General features: G+C 38.2%; 2 protein-coding genes across 4 annotated transcripts in view; one reads left to right on the top strand and one right to left on the bottom strand.

Moving 5' to 3' along the window:
• Positions 1 to 11,965, top strand: part of ndrg2 (NDRG family member 2) — a 38,712-nt gene extending 26,747 nt beyond the window's left edge. For 2 of the 3 annotated variants that reach the window (XM_023346148.1, XM_023346147.1), the window contains exons 3-15: positions 934 to 978; positions 3,521 to 3,626; positions 3,711 to 3,831; positions 4,044 to 4,106; positions 4,217 to 4,277; positions 6,034 to 6,120; positions 6,302 to 6,358; positions 6,442 to 6,545; positions 6,622 to 6,660; positions 6,749 to 6,932; positions 7,004 to 7,039; positions 7,227 to 7,278; positions 8,389 to 11,965. In XM_023346148.1, the coding sequence (XP_023201916.1) occupies positions 934 to 978; positions 3,521 to 3,626; positions 3,711 to 3,831; positions 4,044 to 4,106; positions 4,217 to 4,277; positions 6,034 to 6,120; positions 6,302 to 6,358; positions 6,442 to 6,545; positions 6,622 to 6,660; positions 6,749 to 6,932; positions 7,004 to 7,039; positions 7,227 to 7,278; positions 8,389 to 8,552 (1,119 nt within the window). In that variant the 3' untranslated portion in view covers positions 8,553 to 11,965. The remainder of the gene's footprint in view (positions 1 to 933; positions 979 to 3,520; positions 3,627 to 3,710; positions 3,832 to 4,043; positions 4,107 to 4,216; positions 4,278 to 6,033; positions 6,121 to 6,301; positions 6,359 to 6,441; positions 6,546 to 6,621; positions 6,661 to 6,748; positions 6,933 to 7,003; positions 7,040 to 7,226; positions 7,279 to 8,388) is intronic. The other variant, XM_005813169.2, reaches the window with a different exon arrangement.
• Positions 11,966 to 12,358: 393 nt separating this feature from the next.
• On the bottom strand, positions 12,359 to 19,294 carry LOC111610864 (protein translocase subunit SecA-like). Its single transcript, XM_023345898.1, has 2 exons — positions 19,243 to 19,294; positions 12,359 to 17,666 (listed from the first exon to the last, which is right to left on the bottom strand). Exon 2 carries the CDS (start codon positions 17,649 to 17,651, stop codon positions 14,088 to 14,090), a length of 3,564 nt encoding a protein of 1,187 aa, XP_023201666.1. The 5' UTR covers positions 17,652 to 17,666; positions 19,243 to 19,294; the 3' UTR covers positions 12,359 to 14,087.
• Between the last annotated feature and the right edge of the window lie 1,560 nt (positions 19,295 to 20,854).

Raw genomic sequence — 20,854 nt, 5'->3', positions numbered from 1 at the left:
CTACTTACTGCAGAATCCTGTTTAAGGTGATGAACTTGTTTGAGTTTAGGCGCAGTCTTCAATCATTTGCTACCTCTGTTGTTTCTGTTTCTTCGTTTTGCTCAGCTTACAACCTGGTTTGGATCCAGCAGCAGAAACTGTGAATATTTGTAGCATTTTTCCTGCGTCTTAAAATATTAATTAGGACTGTGCTACCACTAACATATAAAGGAGAGAAAATGTTACATAAATAGAAATCCACAACAATGTAAGCAATCTTAAAAGGACTTGATTATGAAAATATTTTGACTTCTGTAAGGTTGTTAAATGTGTTATTATTTTCAATTTGAGTTTTTTGTAAGAAGAGCAGCAAGGAAATTCTTTTTCTTGACTCCCTACCATGAGCGGCCGTTTATCATTTATATTAGAAGAGGAGGCGACGTCACACTGTGTGTATGAGAGAGAGCAGTATCTGTACAACATGGATTCATTCTTTTAAAATGAGGACAAAATGATCAGATTGACATTTTAAATGCATCACAAATTAGCAGTTAATACAATCAGCGTTAGCAAGAAAACTCCATCCTGCCTTCCTGTTATCTGCTGAAAGTCTTGCTCTCTCTCTTTTCCTCGCAGCCTGAATGAAACACAGACACGTCTCAGTATGTCGTGGAAAATACAGTTTTCTTTCAAACTGCTTAATTTTTTAAAAATGCCACCGATAGCTAAAATGTAATCGTCTTCAATCAGCAGCAGTATCCAGAACAAAGAGTGGTGTTGCTACAGCAAACTCACAGAACTTAGGTAATATGCATTCAGTATAAAAATAATAAAACTCACATCAGCACCTCCACTTCCAACCTGTTTTTACCAATAATTAAACATCTAGAAGTTTCTATTTATGTTTGTTACAACTAATAAATAAATAAATAAATTGTCTTTTCTTCCATATAGGATGTTGCTGAACTGGCTGCAAGGATACTCCTAGATCAAGGACAGGTAAGACCGTCACAAATGCATAAATCAGTTCAGTCGGGTTGAAAATAATTCTAACCCATGTTTAAAAGCAGATATCTTGAGAAATTACCTTTCATAACAAAGCAACACTTATAAAATATTGAAAACAAAGTGATAATTGAAGTGTGACCTTCAGACAGTTTCTTGATTAGAGTAATTGAGGTTGAGAGAAAAACACACCAGAGAATAAAACCTGCAAATTAACAGTAAAAATGACATGTTTGCCAATAAAACACTGGTTATTCTCAAAGCTATTTGCTGAGCTTCCTTGAAATAAACAACATCGGTGTCGGTTGGTGTTTTATGTTTAAATGATAATTTTATTGTTAATTAGACTCCATATAACTGGATCAGAATCTGACCATATTTGACTGGATTATGTCAAAATGAATTAAACTGATTTGACCTTTCTGGTTCTATACATATAAAGTTACAGTCTTTAATGCTAGGCTAAAGCTAGCATGTTTACTGTTTTTTTTTTTTGCTACGACTTAATAGTTGAAAAATTCTGTTTCTTAGGTATTTCAGTGCAGTTCCGGTTAATCGCGTGAAGACAAAACCGCTGTTGTACCTTGACGCTTTGCTTTGACCGTCATCAATTTGAATGACTAATGTTTCAGCTGCTCTCATCGTCACCGTCATCTGTCTGAACGCATCAAGCAAAGTAAATTACATGACTGTGTGAAATGAAATCGAACTGTCTTACGAAGAAAATAAAAAGCCCGATAAATAAATAGAGGATAGCCACGCTGGTGTGTTCTGTTCAGGAGGAATCCAGTAATATGTTATTTGTTAGACATGAGGTTCAGAAACATTATTGGCTTGACCCGGAGTTTGTGTTTATTCAACACTAAAATGACTCCAGCATGGTGGATAATTGCTGTGCATGCACTGTTACATTCACGCAGTAATGTTAGAGACTGAATTCAATTAAATGTGAATACTTTGATTGGCCGGGGTTAGTTCTGCTTCAGCACTGTAAAGCAGAAACAGAGTGGAGTGTGTGGCGTTGAGGCTGTTTGGATTAAAATGCAAAGAAAGGTTCTGCTTTATTTTGGGAAATGGGACTCACTGAAGCAGGCAAAGATTAAATACTCAGCAAAGAAGTTTCTTTTTTCCCCTCTCTGTCCAGTTACGGTGTGTACAGAAGTAAACCTTTGTAGCTGCCCTTTCAAAAGTTAATTTCATGCGTCGATATGTTGTGTTATACATGGCAAAAAGCAAAACAAGGCGATGTTTCTGTGGGATCATCAACACATTCAAGTAAAAATGTATTACATTGACAAAACACAAATAGAAACATAAAACATGAAAAATACTTTTTGTTTTAACTGCATTTCAACATTTTTACAGTCTGTGTAGAAAACTGGTCTTTCTATCTCACTGTTTTGTTTGTATTTTGATTGTTTTCCTGTTTGTATACTTCAGTTCAAGTTTTACCATTTTCTCTTCAGTCCACTACATTCATTTTTGTTTGAAAAGTCTTATTATATCAGTACCAGGCTGTCCTTAAAAAGTCTTAAAATTGACTTAAATTTGTGTGCTTTAAGACATCCTAAAATGCCTTTAGGCATTCTAAGAAATGAAGTTTGTACATTTCTTTGGCGATATACAGGTCTTAAATTCCATTCGTAGCAGTCTTAAAAAGTCTTATATTTGAAACCCTGAGTTCATTTCTTTGAATTTACTTTCTTTGTTTTACTCGTGCATTTTATTTTTCTCTTTGCATTTGAGTTTTGTTTCTTCGGTCTGCCTGTTTTGCTGTCTCCACCACCTGTTGTTCATCAGTAATCAGATACTTGAGACAAAATTTCACCTTCAAGCTTGAATAGGAGCCTAAACAACATCTGCTTAACATATTGACTCAGGGGGTTAAATACAAATGTACACTACACTTTTACAGACGTTTTTTTGTAAAAGTAAATTGACCACTCTGTAGCATTTTCCTTCCAAACGTTAGCTGGGTTTCCGTTACAAATGTGTACAAAACTTTGTCGACATTCCACTAATGTGGGAAAAACACAATTTTGTAACCATGGTGTTTCTATTAAATACGAAACACAATTAAAACCACACGGGAAAAAGTTTGTTCACGCAGCAAGTCGTTTCAACACATGATCCTCCAACTACTTCCTGTCTTCTTCTTCAGGCAACATCCGGCTGTCGGTCATGTGACGCAAAAATTGGTTTGAGAAACAAACACTTATATGACAAAAAACCCACTTCATTCTAACAGCAAAAGTTTTTCTCAAAATCAAGAGTGTTTTTTTTGTTTTTGTTTTTTTCAAAATTGGCGTGTTTCTATAAAGCAAATTTATTTTCAAAATGTCAAACTGCTCAAATGTATGATCAGTGGAAATGCAGCTCTCTGTGCTGGCCTACAACACCGAACTCCAAAGAAAAACGGTGGAGTTGTGGCTGTGATATGACTAAAAAAAAAATCTGAAGTGGAATAGACGCCTCACAGGTGATGATTAAGAATGTTAACATCCAAGACTTAATGCCACCACCTGTCTCTGCTCAGGAGCACAGCGTTGAGACCCCGCACGGCATCCTACGCGTGACCCTCCACGGGACGCGGACCACCCGCCGGCCCGCCATCCTGACCTGCCATGACGTGGGTCTGGACAGTGAGTAGAGCTCTCTCTCTCTCTCTATGCCTCGGCATCTTCGTTTCTCCTCCTCATCCTCCCGTTGCTCTCTTTCTCCGGCAGGTAAGAGCTGCTTCTCTCCTCTGTTTAAATTCGACGAGATGCAGGAGATCGTCAAGAACTTCACCCTGATTCACATCGACGCTCCGGGCCAAGAGGAGGGGGCCTCTGCCTACCCTCCGGGGTACGCTGATCTCCGTTTCCTAACACAACCGTTCGTTTTCTCAAAGTGTGAATAATCTTCTGTGCAGGCTTCAAAGTAATCCCCTCTAAAAATACTCAATGTTCCCATCTCTCACATCTCCCCGCTCCCATATCCGGTTGCTAAATGCGGTTTTGTCAGAGGCTAAAACAAAAATCCTGATGGCCTCGTTCCATTTCTTTTTGCTGTTGTAGCTACCAGTACCCCTCCATGGAGACCGTCGCCGAGATGATCCCTGCTGTGCTGCAGTTTTTCAAGTAAATACTATATTTGACTTGACTCACATATATATATATATGATGTGCTCCCACACAAAACGTCTTTAAATTAAGCTCTTTTTTTTTTGTTAATTCTCTCCGTCTGTCAGCTTCCGTACCGTCATTGGAGTGGGGGTGGGAGCGGGAGCGTACATCCTCTCCAAGTTCACAGTGAGTAGCTTCTATTGTTAGAGCTGTCATTTTTACCATCTGTGTCCTTTGCATAATCTAAAGTAGCTGTCAGAATCTGACACTGTTCTAGCAGTCAGGCAGATGAAGAACATGGTGCAGTCCCGTTGAAAGAGTGCAAATTAAGGAGTTCTGCTTAAAATAGATATTTTTTGAGTGGCAGCTATCAATAAAGCGGGGAGCAGTGTTACAGTTTTAAGCTGTCTTAGACTTTTTCAATTGTGTTTTTGCACCAAATTTAGGGAAAATACTGTAGAGACTGTGTACCTGGTACTTTTAGAGAGAGATGCACCGATATGACAATTTGGTCCGATATCGATATCCAATATTAATCTTCTGCTATGCTGAAAAACTGATATTTATTAAAAATACAAATATATATTTCCTACTGTTTCAAGGTTGTGTAAAAGCAACATCATGGGTTGTTCATATCAGCTCAGTTTTACGTATCAAACCGATACCAACATCTTAAAAAACAGCAAACATCAGCCGATGCCAATGTTGATCCAGATATATTGTTCATCCCCAGGTAAGGTAAGTATTAGGCATGCACGATATATAAACATCAACATCTATATAAACCAACGTCAGTCATTGTTTAATGTGTATGTATACGGCTGAAAAGTAAAACTGATCAAACTAATATATTTTTAAAAATGACAAACATCGGCCAATACTAGTGCAGATGCTGATATATATTGTTCAGCCCTTAGTAAGATAAATATTAAGGATGAAAGATATATTGGCAATAACATTGGTATTGGCCAATGTGAGTCACTTTTTTAACATATCGGTATTGGTCCAAACAGTAAAACCCATCGGGCCGATACCAATATATTAAAAAAGGCAAAAATCAGCCGATATTGATGTTGAAGCCGATACATTGTTCATCGCAATAGTTTATAAATATTAGAGATGTACAATGTGTCAGTGCTAATCTCAATATTAGCCATTGCTTTTTAGCACACCGATATTGGTTCAAAAAGTAAAAATGAGCCGAAATTAACATCTGGCATTTATTTCCACCTTGTTGTTGACTGGGCATGTGTTTCTGGAAGGGGTCAGCCATTTTGTATTTGTTTGGTCATGTAACACAACAAAAAATTAACACATAGGAATGAAGCGCAGGATTGTGGGGAGTTCACCTAAACTGAAGAATCAATGTCTATAGTTGGTTAAGATCGGTTATCGGACCAAATTTTCATATCGGTTCATCTTTAATAAATATTAGTAAAACCTCTAAGCAGAAAATCAAACGAAAATGACAATAATTATTCCTGCACCTTTATTGCTTTGCAGATATGTTCATTCCCTTTGAACCCACCTTTACACATTTGTCTTGTCACAAAGATAAACTTAAACGGATTTAAATTTTTGCCACATAAAGCATTTTGCATTGTGGGCCAAACAAGTTGAATTTTGAAACGTGAGAAAGTGTGAAAAAGTTCAAAGGGTACAAACTCATTTACAGACAGAATAAACAACACAGCAGTCTTTCAAATACACATCCAGCAAAAATAGATGTGTATTTGAAGGGCTGGGAAAATTTGATTTGAGAGAACAGAGTAAATATTACAACCATGAATTATTATTATTATCATTTTCCATCTCGGATAGAGTAAAGTCGAATGTACCAACAAAGAAAAGGAGTCAAACATGAAGCTACCTTGACCGCAGGCGGTCTGCTCGATTCTAAAGTCGAAGTTTTATTTGCTTTAAACTTGATTTCTGTCTGCAGCTCACTAACCCAGATTCAGTAGAGGGCCTGGTTCTGGTTAACATCGACACTAACGCTAAAGGATGGATGGACTGGGCCGCTCACAAGGTTTGTCGGCTGACCGTCTGACTTCTTGTCTTCCTGCTGACAGAAACTTGAGATTGTAACAAAGTTTGACCAGGGCTGTTATTCAGTTAAAGGATATAAAATTAGATGAGACGGTGTTATAGATTATGTTTCGGATATGAGGATTAGCTTAATCGATGTGTCCTCTTTGTCTCCTCTCTAGCTCAGTTCTGTGACTTCCTCCCTCACAGAGCAGATCCTATGTCACCTTTTCAGTCAGGTACGGCAAAACCTCTGGAAGAAAACACCTCAATTTACATCTTTTTCGTGTTCTATTTTTAAAAAAAGCTATCCTTTTTGTAGGAGGAACTTTCAGCAAACACAGACTTGGTGCAGTCTCACAGAGAGCGGATCTCCAAAGCTCCTAATCTGGCCAACATTGAGCTCTTCTGGAAGACGTACAACAGGTAAAACCGTCCTGCAGGGGGCAGCATACGCACCGGAACCCAACCGCGACTAACCCCGTCTTTCTCTCCGCCACAGCCGCAGAGATCTGAACCTGGACCGCAACTATACCTTCAAGTAACTGCACCTCTTCTGTCTTGAAAAAATAAAAATCTCCTAAACAGTTAAATGCAGCCCATCTGAGTTTGAAATGTGTCTTTGTCAGGTGTCCAGTGATGTTAGTAGTTGGGGATCAAGCTCCGTACGAAGATGCCGCTGTAAGTTCAAGGTCTTGTAACTTTGATAATCCTGTAAAGAACGTTGATTTTTTTTTCTCATGTTATTCTTCCTGTGTCCACCAGGTGGAGTGCAACAGCAAGCTGGACCCCACATCAACTTCCTTCCTGAAGGTGAAACATCAGCTTGTCTTTGCTTTAGCGTCTCGTCTTTGATTCTGTTGTGACTCTTGTCTCTCCCACAGATGGCCGACGCAGGCGGCCTCCCTCAGCTCACTCAGGTAACAGGAGCAGCTGAACGTTTTAGAAACGTCACAAACTGCATTTCAAATGCATGAGAAAGCGACCTAGTTGTTAAAATAAAAGTTGCATTTGTTTAAAAAAAGAGGAAACGTAAAAACCCTTCTGAAATGTTTCTGATTTTGCTTAACTGATTGATTTTATTGTTGTTTTTTTCTGTGTCTGCAGCCTGCTAAACTCACCGAGGCTTTCAAATATTTCATCCAAGGAATGGGTTATAGTAAGTTCACTTTTCTGAAAATTCATCTAACATTCCTCAGCTAAACATGATTCTTGATTATGGGTTCTTCCTGTTTGTACGTTTCTTGGTAAGGAAATATATATATATATATATACATAATATCAGTAAATATTGTTTATTGTTCACAACAGCAATACAATATCAGTATCCGCCCACATTTTCATATCTGTGCATCACTAAATGTTACATGAAATTCACAGTATTTCTAATAGGAATGCACAATATATTGGCCCCAACATTGGTATCTGCTGATACTAGTTTTATTTATATATATATATATATCATGTTAGTCCGATAACAAAACTGGGCCAATATTAACAACCAATATTTATCATGATCTTGTTGTCATTTGTTTCTGGAAGGAGTGGGGAGAAGGCTGGTAATGTGGCATTTGATTGGTCATGTGATGTAGTGCAGGAATGCAGGGAGTATTAATTGAAGTAGGGAAGAAGTGGTGCCGTCAGCGGTGTGGCAGTTTTTATTCCAAGGTGTCAAAAGGACACTGAAATACATGTACAATATATGCAGCATCAGTTATCTGCTGTAGCAGCAACATTAATATCAGATATCGGCCCAAATTATCACATCGATTCATCCCTAATTACTTGCATGTTTTTAGAATGCTTTGAAAAAGGCTGCGGCTCTTCTTTAGGACACCGGTCACATTAAGAAAAGTGATTTGTATCATCATTCTGAACGCAGTGACTGCACTTAATCATATTTCTAAATTTATTGTTGTTTAAGGATGCTCTCATTGGACAAACAGTGGAGGAAATAGTAAAACCAACTACAGTTTTCCAGGGTTTTAAACGTCATTGATTGGAATTTAATAGGAAAATGATGAATCAAAATTCTTATAAGAAATTTATCACGATACATGATAAACGATACGATAAATGCCCACGCCTATGCTTACATTAGGGATTTAAGATTCAAGCCCATACAATCTGATACTCGCTTTTTGGCTGATATCGAACCGATTTCCTGGACTAAAAATGAACGCCATAGTTATGGGAATGTTCTGCAGTGGGTTGTTTTCTTCACATTTACCGCCTTCTGAACATAAATAAACACAATCTTTCTCCCCAGTGGCTTCCTCTTGCATGACCCGCCTGTCCCGCTCCCGCACCACCTCGCTCTCCTCCTCCTACTCCATGGACGGGTCCCGCTCTCGCTCGCGCACCCTGTCCCAGGGCTCGCAGGGGGGCCAGATGCCGCCCAGCCCCTCCCAAACCATGGAGGTCTCCTGCTGAAGAAGACTCCGCCCCCCTTCCACCACCTCACGACGGCAAGAGCGGAGAGCGACAAAGGAAAGAAGGGAAAGAGGCGACGCGTGAGCGCAAAGAAAACGAGACGAACGAACGGCTTCCTCGATCGGTCAAAACACGACTCCCACCATCCCCTCCCCCCAAAAGCAGACAGAGAGAGAGAAAGAGAGAGAGAGAGAGGGCCTGTCCTCCATGTTGGTCCAGCACAGATGCAGTCTTTCAGCTAGAATAGATTAAAAGGAACCAGGAAGGAGCTGCAGAACAGGAAGCAGTTCTCTCTCCCTCTGTCAGCCTGTAGACCCCTTTAACCTAGATCCAGAGTGTGGCATGTAGAAGCTGCACTCATCACTTTAACCCGTAGAAACACGTCAGGAAGCAGAACTGATGATGATGATGATGATGATGCTGAAGCTAATGATGATGTAATAGGAAAAAAACTGCAACACTTTTCTCTTTATTACATGATTTTAATATAATATAGAATAAAAAAAAACATACTATAGCAGAGATACTTACTACAATGTGTGTGTCCACAACTTTTACTGCTAGTTTCTAATGTGTTTTTTTTTTTTTTTTCTGATTTGTAACCCGTCTCAACTAATGGCTGAAGCAGTCAGCAAGAGCCATTCTAGCGACTACATGTGCGTCTCAAAAGAAAAAAAAAAAGGTTAACATAATTAAAAACTTGATTTATTTCGGTTTTGTTCAAAAACTGAAACTCGCGTATTATATGTATTCAGTTTCAGTGATGTATTTCAAGCCCTTAATTCTGTTGGTGTTGATGTTTGTGGCTTACAGTTGATGAAAACACAAAATTCTATTTCTTAGAAAATAAAAGCTTTACACAAGACCAATGAAATAAAGATTTTTTTTAAATATAGATGAATATTAGCTCAGTGTTCTGTATGTACTGTTATACAAAATGAGCTTTTCTTTAAAATCCTCTCACTGCTTCACACATTTCTTTCTTTCCACACAACGTTCCATCAATTTGCATAGACACTACACTTTATTATTATTATTTTTTTAAGAATTACCTCTTTATGGATATCTCTGCGAAAACCTGGGCAGCTATCTTGTCAGCAACTGTCCACATGATTGGGTCTTTTTTCATCATATGGGTAAAATCCAACAATTCTGTATTCAAAATTGATTTTTATTGATCTTGTGTTCAAGTTTTCTGAGGAACATAATTTTGGGGTTTTCATTGGCTGTAGGCCTTAATCAACAGAAATAAAGATTTGAAATATATTACTATGTATGTAATGGAGTCTGTATGTTTAGTTTCAGTTTTTGAATTGAATAACAGAAATAAATTAACTTTTTAATGGTTTAAAGATTTTTTTTTTTGTTGAGATAAACATGTTTTTCCCTCCTTGGTGTTGCCAGGTTTTTTGTTTTTTTTTTGTCTTCCACTCGTCCCGTCCTCAACGTTTTACTTTTATCTTTTTTTTTATTTTTTTATTGGGTGTAAAGAGGTTGAAAGTTGTAATTTTTTTTTTCTTATTTATTCTCCCGAATCTGCATGCCTGGTCTCACCCCACGTGAATACTGACTGGATATTTTTCTTTCATATTCTGCTAATAACGTGTGTTTGTTTGTTTGTGTCGTTTTGAGTTTTGGAGCGACAGTCTGAAGGACCGGGCGGGTTGTTGTCTGCTTCAGCGAAAGCTTTGCTGTCGTGAACTCGAGTCGCACATTTCTAAACTAGTGCTTCCAACCTTTCTGGCCGCGCGTCGAACCACCCGTGACGTCTGCCGAGGCCAGAAGGGACCACTGTGTTCACCGTGTGGGTTGTGGATCTTGTTTCTCTCTCTCGCGCTCTTTTTTTTCCTTTCTTACCCTCCGTTCCAGTTTTATTCGGGAACTGGAGAATTACGAATTCCCAGTAGGAAAACTCAACCGGGCCGCCCTCCGTAAACCCCACGGGGAAACTGGAAGCAAGTCCGTCACGACTTGTAAGGTGGACTCAATATGGCGGCTCCTCCAATCAACAATGGAAACGTTCATTTTTAGGAAACGCACAGGTAAGACTGCGCCACCGCTTAGAGGTGCGTGTGCGACTCTAAACTGAGTGGTGAACAAATTAAAAGTGGCGTTTGATTGTAGAGCGTAAAACTTAAATTGATGTTTGTAGCTAATGCAAACCATGTTTACGGGCGTCGCCATCTTGAAATTCCAACTTCCTAACTCGAACGCCGTTAGCTCGGGTCTGACGTCAAAACCCAACACCAGTTTCAACTTCGCAGGTAACCTGAACGCAGCATTACATTGCCTGTACGTGGATACCTCGACACGGCTTACTTGAGGCGGGATAAAAATCCCACTCCTCAGTAATAGAAGCAGCTTTTATTGAAGTCGGGCAGTTGCTTGTGTGTTTGCTTGTCGCGCGGAAGCAGATGGGAAGTGTTAGCTTCCGGTTTGCAGATTTAACTTAGCTTAGTAGGAGGACGAAAATGGAAAACAGGAGGATGCTTTTTTTCTTTTTTTTTTTTTTTTAAATGAAAAAAAAAAAACCCTCAGTGAAACAGCCCCCCACTGCCAAAACAAGCGAAATAAAAACCGCCTGAACCTTGAATTGTCCTGTTACAGCCAGGAAGTGACAGCGAACTGCCAAATTTCAGCGCCTCGTTTATCTGGTGACTCGGATCTCCCTCTAAACGTTAATATTTCAACACAAAGCTGTTCACTGCCCCGTGACATGTTGCCAACAGCCTGACTATATTTCTAAAAAAAAAAAAAAAAAAAAACCTATATGTGGATGCAGCCATGAACGTTTTCACATTTTTAAACCGTAAGATTTCAATGAGTCGGGTGGAGACGGCCTGTTTCGTGTTTGTGTGATCCGGTTCTACTTATCCAAAAGCTTTTTTAAAAAGGAGGCCGAGCCGTGATCGGGGGAAGTCCATGGAAAGCTTTAAGATGGAGGTTATAATGGCAGGAAAAAATGTAACATGGATTCAGGGTGGTGTTGGTTTTGAGGCAGGTTCCGATTTCAGTCAGACACGGAGGAAAAAGTCCAGCGGTACTTCTGTCTTTCTAAAGAGTTGAGCAGGGATGTGTGATTGTAAATGCTTGTCCATGTTGTCTTCTGTCTGACTCTTAATTTTTATTTCAACCTGTTTTTTTCCTCTTCTACATCTCTTTTCTTTATATCTGTGTGAAGTGTTAGTTTGTTGTCCCAACGTGCTCACAAGTTAGTTAACCGTGTGCTAGTTCTTGTGTAACTTTTTTAGCATTAGCGCTTATAAGGGAGAGTAATATAATTAACAATTAAAAGATCGAAAGTAAAAAACAAAACATAAACTGACATTTACTTGTGTGACTCATTTCCCTGTGTAATACGATGAACATCCTTAAAAAGCAAACTTAAATATCAATAAAAGCTTAAAGAGGAACAACTTGTCCACTGTCTTTATTTTTCATGTTAACATTATGCAATTTCTTATTTGTACATTTCTCCTTGTATGTTCAAAAAGTTGAATAAAACAGCTGAATACAAACTGAAAACACATTGAAATATAAAATTGTAAAATTCAGCTTGATTTAAAGCGGAACTCACAATGTACTCAAGGGGGATCTGTCACAGAAATCAGGTAAAATATGTTACACCATTTAATTTGATAAGAAAATAAATATCCAACCACTCAATATGAAATTTGTAGATTTTTTTTTAGCAACAATGATTTATTAAAAAAAAAAAAATCACAATACTAAGAAATAATAATAGTTATTCTGATCAATAGATCAGCAACCAAAAATCCTTCCAAAAATAATTATAGGTTAGATTTCAATCACTCTGTTTATATCAGCAAAAAAAAAAACTAAATAATTAAATGTCCAAAATTTCCTGTTCTTTTTTTTTAAAGAGAATAATGTCCGCAAAGGAGTTCCACATCCTCAAAAGACAAAACAAATCCTGGAAGTATCTCTCTGTTTTAATCCAAAGTGAAAAATTCAAAATGTCAACGTCCCCCCCCCAAAAAGATAAGAAAAAAGAGTGGTACCACCAAGAACCCCCAAAAAGACAAGTAAAGTCCTGATCTCACCGGGAGCGTCTTGCTTCCCGTCCTCTCGCACAGGGTACAAGCTCCGATCCGGTTTCTAAATGCACGATTTGCGGCGCTGTGGCGAACTTTGATTGCTGTTTTATCTCTTTTCTTAGATTTTTTTTTTTAACTTGTCTTAAACGTCCAATCAAGTCAAATCTCCCGCTGCACAGATCTGACGGTGTGCGTCTTCCTCTCCGGTTCCGCCGCTGCGCGCCGACGCACATCGCCCCATTTTAATTCACTAATTTCAACCACACCCAAAACCAGCATGATGCTGCCCGAAATCAGTTTTAAACAGTGGAGATTCGGAATAATTGTAACAATGAAATAACAGCAACTGTTCCACAAAACAGTTTGATACATTTACTCTTTAATTTATTCAGACAAAAGCAACAAAAACAGTGGTTATGTTACAAAATCATATTTTTTACAAGCTTTTAGAACATGGCTGGAGATTTTTGAGAACCTTCCCAAGACAATCATTATGTCTAAAACACTTGAAAATCTTAGGGGTTTTTGCAAACCCTAAGATTTTCTTCTGCACCCTCAAGATGAACTGAAACAATCGTGCATCACCAAGTAATTTCTTCGTTTTCCTTACATTACCAAGCAGCTAAAGGAAAAATGCCCCTACTGTGTTTAACTGACATTCAATTCAAATTTACTTAATTTTGTTAAAGTTAATGCTCATGGGGAAATATTAGGCTTTGTTCAACTGCAAATTAACTTCAGTTCTGCATTTGTCTACCAGGTGGCAGCATGTTTCTCATTTCTGGGGCTGAAAATTATGTTAAAAACAAAAAAACCTGCTTCATTTTGAAAATGTGGCCTCTAAAACAGACTTTTTCCTCACTTTATTTGGAGTTTCACATGCATTTTTTTTTTTTAAATGAATCAGCACATTTATAGAAGATGAAATCACAAAAAACTAAATTACTGATTGCTGGTCATGTCTCTTAAAAGGGACATATAGGCAAAATACACTGCTTTTAGCCCTCAATTTTATTTACTTTGAATGTCTAGGAGTGCAAAAAATAACATTTATTCTCTCACATTGTTGTGCAGATATCTTTCTATTTTTGGGGGGTATATTTTTCAGTCTTCATTTTTCTCTGTTGCCTATAATGTTTTCTTGTCTATTACGTCACAGCATTTGCTGTGAGTGTTTAACAATAACCTATATGAGTATTGTAAAAACATCAGTTAGGGAAATTATTCTTTCTTTTTTTGTTAGTTTTTTACACATTATATACAATGTGTGGTTATGTTACAACATATATACAATATATATACATTGTATATACAGTATATATACAATGTATATACATTGCATATACATTATATGTGAGATGTGAGATCATTTTAATCTCACATTTAAAATTATTTAAATGTGAGATTAAATAATTTCACATTTAGATTCTTGGTTAACATCTGTGGTTAGCTATTTACAGATTCACTGTTATTTAACTCAATCAAACGCCTTACGCAATTTTGAACAGATCCTTGAAAAAAAGCCAGAGGACAATAACTCTAAGGTATAAATATGACTCAGCCCCATAGATTGTACACTCTTGATTTCCATAAAGATGTCAAAGATGGGATTACTGATAAACTGCTGTTTCTTCAGAGGGTCACTGGAATGAATTTCCTCTGATACCATCATGTAGAGCATCACAGTCAGAATGTGCTCTGGGGGAGCCAAGAAATACACTAGATTCTCTTCTACTTTAAGAAAACCATCCATCCTTCTTACCATTTTTATCTTTTCTACAGCTTGATGAATATTGGCTTTTAAGGACATGAGAACAGTTGCTCTGGCTTTTAGGTGCAAATCAAACCTGGTGATGTGACTGCTCCTAACGTTCACGATTTCTTGTCTGCCATATTTATGTGTGACCTTAAGTTGTTCACAGTAGTGGTCAAGAGATTTAAGTGCATTTTGCAAATCCTCCAGAGCCTGGCTGAGGCATGCAGGATCCTGGTTCCTGTTCTGACTGGTTAAAGATGCAAAAGCACGATTGTAATAGGCTACCGTTGCCCAACAGGGGTCCTGGTTTATGGCTTTAGTGAACATGCTGACACTCTCAGAAAGCTTTTTCTTTTCTTTTAGCTCACTGGCATAAGCAGTGTAGTAGTGGAGGTTTGATAAAGGAGATTCTTTCTGATTGAGTTTTTGCATTGCTTTTTCTAGGTCTTCTTTTAGGCTTTTTTTCAGTTCAGTGATGGGCTGTTCCATGTTAAGTTTTGTAAGAAGCCACATTCCCCAAAACTCATTGAGTGCAGACACATCTGATTCAGATGGCTTGTTGCCGTTGCTTTTGTAGAGCAGATCCAATGTTTCTAGGTACTGCCCAAAGAGTTCTTCCTTTTTCTTTATTTCTGGAAGATGGCACTCCACGTAGTTTGACAGTTCTTCAGCCACTGATGCATCTCTGATCTCTTTAACAATCATCATATCTGTGTTGGAGTTTTCAGCCAAAACATGGTTCAGCAGTGAGGAAATAACTTGACTTTCCTCCCAGGAGTGGCTTCTCTGATAATGCCTCAACTGCAGAAGAAACAGCTTTTGACAAGATGAAGAGAGAATGTTTTCAATAAAAGACAGAATGTTTGTTGTTAAAATAAGTAATTGTAGGGGCTTTGTGAGATGGCTGGAACTGATAATCAACTGAGCTGATCCTGGAGATCCTTGTCTCCCTGCTCGGCCAAAGGCTTGAGCCTCCACACGAGCATTTTTAGGCAGGAAAGTTTGGACAACAAATAGACCCCCAGCATCTTTTACTGATTCAGAAACCTGAAGGTCTGTTCCACGACCAGCAAGGTTTGTAGCTATGATGACGTCTCCTGCACCCAACTCCTTGGCAAAGATTGCACTGTTGTCCCTGTTGTTGTTTATGTAAAGCATTTTATTTTTGACTTTCTCTTTTAATGCTTGATCAATAGTATTTGCTAGTTTGATAGTCTCACAGACGACCAGTACAGCTCTTTGACCAACATGGGTTGTAGACTGACTTTGTTCAACAACAACTTCACAGATTTTCTCGATCCATCTTCTTTCATCCTTCATGATAACTCCTTGAACCTCAAACAGCTTCCTGCGCTTGTATGAAGGGATTTTGCAAGTGTTGATACCCTCATATATTTTCCTCATGCTCTCAATCTCTGCTTGTTGCCCAAGTGTTCCAGACAGTCCATAAATCTGACTTTTGTACTTTTGAAGCAAACCAACGTTGGACATGTAGTTGGTGATGATGGTCATATCACTCAACTTAAGCACATGTTCCATTTCCAGAAACTGCTGTAGACCATCACTCCATTTCATGAAGTTTTCCACAACCCCTGTACAGCTGTAGTCCACAGGTACAACTCCATGACTTTCTAAGATATATTCATGATCTTTTTCCATGCTTTGTGCTTGGAATGCATTTTCAATCCAGACCTTTAGTTTAGATTCTACAAGATCTGAAAGGAAACCTGGGATGTAGCAGCTTCCTTCAGACTTGTTCAGCTCACATGGAGTGAAATGCAGAAAACGCCTTACTTCCTTTTCTGTAGCTCTCACTACACTGTTTTTATCAAGATACATGTATTGACAGAAGCCACCATTCAAAAGCAGAGACACTCGTCTCTGACCACTTTCTCTTGGTGGTCTTCTATTTAGCTCTTCTACGGATCCGTCTTTGTTGATGCTGTGCAAAGCAAACTGGCATGATGGGAATCTGATCTCCACTGCCCTAAAGAACTCAACCAGCTTATCGGCTGGAACATTTGCAGTTTTCTCATTTAAAAGACTTGGTTTCCTCTGTATCTCCTCTACTCTGCCTTTGGCCAGTACACCTGTCTCCTCGGCTATTTGAAGAACAGTCAACTCATTCAATCCTTCCTGCTTGATCTGTTCTAATACAACTTGGTGAAAGGGGTATTTTTGTTCAACAATGTGACCTGACCCTACCTTGCTGTACTGGTTAGCAGTGGCCCATATTAATGCCAGGAGAGGGTTGAGATGCTGCAAAGCAGGCATGTCACTGCTCAGGTAGACAACATGATGGCCTTTGTCCAACATCAAGGAATCCACCTCATCCACAATTGCACACTGGAATGTCCTCTGGCCAAATATGTCTTTCCTATGAAAATGATGCCGCAGCCAGTCTCCTGCAAATTCATCAACCGTACCATAAACAATCTGGCTCTCATAGCACTTTTTTGAGTCTTCGTCTTGCTTGTTGATGTTGCAGTCCACGCTGATCTTTAAAACATCATAGAATTTCTTCCATTCTCTCATGTCTCTCTCTGCTAGAACAGATGAACTCGACATGATGTCGACTTTCTCTCCTCTCAGAGCTCGATAGGCTGCAAACATGGCCACAATGCAGGACTTCCCCTCTCCAGTGCCAACCTGAATGAGGCGTCCCGTCTTGGAAAGAACCATGAGACACCAACTCACCATCTGGGTCAGCCGTGGTCTGAAGTGAGTTTTTTCTGCAACTTTACAAAGAATCAGCAAGACTTTTCTCAGGCCAGTCAGCTGCGATCCTGAAATGGTTGAATTAAGATCTGCTTGAACTGATGAGACAATATCTCTGATCTCGGCCAACAGCTCATTATTAACTTGGTTAAAGTCTCCATCTCGGATTTCTTTAATGATCTCATCCAAGGTTTTGTCTTCATCATCTCCCAAACAGGCCTTGAGCGCTTCATTGGTCATTGCCGTGTCTCTGACCAACTCTAGAAGGCTTCTTCCTGAATTAGATCTCCAGGTGGGTGTGATGTAATTAACTTCAATGTAGTGCAACATTTGGAGCAACCATGTGAGGAGATGTGATCTGTCATTTCTACACACCGACTCAAATCTCTGCAGAAGGGCATTGAGCAATTCACTGACGTCTTCAGGTCTCCATTTAATACTCCTGACCAGTCCTTGCAGCAGCTTGACGAGACTCTTTTCATTTTCATTTGGAGAAAATAGATGAGGAGCAAGAAAATAATTTTCAACTTGGCTAATCTCTCTGAGATCTGGGTTCATATCCTCCATGCTGCTCAAATCTGGCTAAAACAGAAGAAGGTAAATTGCTTAGGGCAAGGGTTGGGTTAGTGTTTTATAGAAACATTTTTAACAGGTAAGTGTGCAACTGCATTTAACATTAACAATTTGCTAGAGCTCTACAAAAAAGCTTTGAGGTATATTTGTACAGAGCTGCAATGCATCTGGAAAGTATTTACCATGCTTTTTTTCCCCCCACATTTTTTGTTACAACTTTATTCCAAGTTATGTTAAATTTAATCTCTTTCTTCAACGATGTTCAGTTTGTTTGTTGTTGTTTTTTTTTTTTTTTTTTTTCAAATTTAAGACTCATAAATAAAATCACATTTCTGTAAGTATTCACAGCCTTTGACAAGAGGCTAAAAAAATTTGGCTGTTTTCAATGATCACTCTTAACTGTACACCTTAGCTAAAACTAAACCTTAGGTAAAACTGAATTTACCTAAGGTCCACTTGATGGTCAATCAAAACAAAATAACTCCGGACTACAAGTGGTCCAGTGACCGCAGTGTGTGAAAGACTGCTCTATACCGGAGCAGCACATAGTCACAAAACATCTCCACTTTCATCTTTCCTTTTCTCTTTTTCCAGATAGCGCTTTGATGAAACACGTCAATGCTCTCAGTCACTGGAGCATAAAAGATGGAAGGTAGAATGAGCGAGAGTGACGCGTAGAAGGAAAAGAAGAAAGCTTTGGAAACGGACCAACTAAATGTGCAAAAATTGGCAACTTTTTCACAAAAATAAGCTTGTGGTTAGTAACATCAACTGAGGATGATGAAACGTGTGAGGCAAACTATGTTTAATCAGATCGATGAATCCTGTGGCATTACGGTGTATTACATTACGGTGCATCATTTAAATGTCTTTTGACACGTGACACTCCATAATTGCCTTAAAGTCAGGAAATCTGGTAATATTTAAGAAAAATACACTGAATTGCAACAGCACGCCATTGTGGACATGTAAGATTATAATTACATAATTTTAATAATGATGGGTCATTCTCTAAAGTGGGAGCTGAGACATGAAACTGAAAATGAATCCCACTCCTGCTCTGTCTACGTTTATCCCAATTCCCTTAAAACCTTTCCCCAAACTTTCTCCCTGTCTTTTCTTCTTTCTTTTCCGTTCCTGTGATAATTTCATTTAAAATAAACCCAAAACAATTTCTAATAAAGTTTTATACATATATATGCTCCACTTGTGAAAGTAAATCTGGCCTCACCTTGATGGATGACAACTCAGAGCCCCACACTACTTGACAGGACATGTTAAAAGAAAAAAAAAAGACTTGAGGTTGTAATTGCTGCCAAAGGTGGATCAACAAAGGTTGTGAAAACTAAATGTTATTTTTTAGTTTTCTGTTTTTAATACATTTGGAAAAAAATCTCAAAAACTTTCTTCCACGTTGTCAGAATTTATGTGCAATTTTGAGGAAAGAGATTCATTAAATACAATTTAGAACAAGGCTGTAATGATAAGATGTGAAAAAAGTGAAGCGGTGTGAACACTTTCCGGATGAATTGTATTTTTTAATAATGCTAGATTACAAAATTCATATTAAGAAAAAAGGACTCACCTGGTACAGAGATGAGAATCCGAGCAGCTGCTGGCTCTCTCTATAATCTCTGTGATCATACCTGTCTCTTTTATTAAGTTTGGTTTTCTTTCACTTTTACCTGTCCACCTGGGCACCTCCCTCAGGGAGTTCCCAGCTTTTTACTTCATGTCACTATAACCAAATTATGCTCTGCTGAACATAAATCAGCATTTGTATGTAATGACTGTACTTCACTAAATCTTGTATTCTCTGTACACATAAATGATTACAGATCACAGAGTTAGCAAAAACATTTTCATGCTATGACTGCTATTTCTACTTTAATCATGGTTGAATAAAGTTTGGAAAATTATATTTAAAGCAGAAATATTAATTTATCCTTCACTGACAAATGCACCCAGACATTTCAGTTTTTACACACACCTGCACGCATAGCTCACTCTGACCAGGTCTGGAGGCCTTTATCATAAATAAAATTAGTAAATGTTCAATGGTCTAAAAGTTATCATCTGTTCTTAGTGAAAAAAAATGACCTGGTTAAATATGCACAAAATTAAGACCTTATTACAATTCTTGCACACTTAACTACCATTCTCCCTCAACCTTCAGATATACAGTACAGACCGAAAGTTTGGACACACCTTTTAATTCAATGAGTTTCCTTTATTTTCATGACTATTGACATTGTAGATTCACACTGAAGGCATCAAAACTATGAATAACATGTGGAAATATGCACTAAACAAAAAAGTGTAAAACAACTGAAAATAGCCCTTATATTCTAGTTTCTTCAAAGTAGCAACCTTTTGCTGTGATTACTGCTTTGCACACACTCTGCATTTTCTTGATGAGCTTCAAGAGGTCGTCACCTGAAATGGTTTTCACTTCATAGGTCAACCTGCCCTGTCAGGTTAATAAGTGGGATTTCTTGCCTTATAAATAGTCATGAAAATAAAGAAAACCCATTGAATTAGAAGGTGTGTCCAAACTTTTGGTCTGTACTGTACTTTCTATTCAGAGTTGCAGAATATCCCATTGGCGTCTGTTTGGCAAACATCCTCACCACGTCCTGGCAAACCCGTTCTTCTGGAAATAAAACTGCTACACAAAAAGAATCTAATGTGACTTTCTTTTTTTTTTTTTCCTCTTTCACTTTTATTTACAGTTGGACATTTTCCAGAAGTGCAAAGTCAATTTATCAGAAGATGAAGATAAAGTTTATCCACTGTAGCCAAATAAGTGTAACATAACTCCAGTTTACTCAAGTAGAACAATAAAAAACAAGCCATATATCTATTTTTTCCCCGATACATAAAAAGTATTTGGTGAAAAGGCTACATTAGTACTGAATTACTGTTTCCAGAATAGAAATAAAATCACACTTCTCACTCATAATCCCCATCATGCATCAGAGATCTGATTGTTTCTTATGTTCCTAACAGAGCATTTTACTCTGCAGGTTTTACTGCTGATTCCTAGAATTTCTGAAAGTAGAATGGGAGGCTGGTTGTTAGTTATCCCAACTTTAGTCTGTGAGGCAGAAACCCTGTCTACTTTTAAGACTAGGTTTAAAACTTTCCTTTTTTAAAAACCTTATAGTTAGACTGACTTTGATTCTCCTGTAGTTATG

This window comes from Xiphophorus maculatus, chromosome 14, assembly GCF_002775205.1.
Source record: "Xiphophorus maculatus strain JP 163 A chromosome 14, X_maculatus-5.0-male, whole genome shotgun sequence".
In the NCBI taxonomy this organism is placed as follows: domain Eukaryota; kingdom Metazoa; phylum Chordata; class Actinopteri; order Cyprinodontiformes; family Poeciliidae; genus Xiphophorus; species Xiphophorus maculatus.
The sequence above is the reverse complement of the archived record's forward strand: the minus strand, read 5'-3'. Positions and strand labels throughout refer to the sequence as shown.

What these genes read in the sequence shown, in the direction of transcription:
- LOC111610864 (XM_023345898.1), bottom strand. Translation starts at nt 17,651, where the DNA reads ATGGAGGATATGAACCCAGATCTCAGAGAGATTAGCCAAGTTGAAAAT.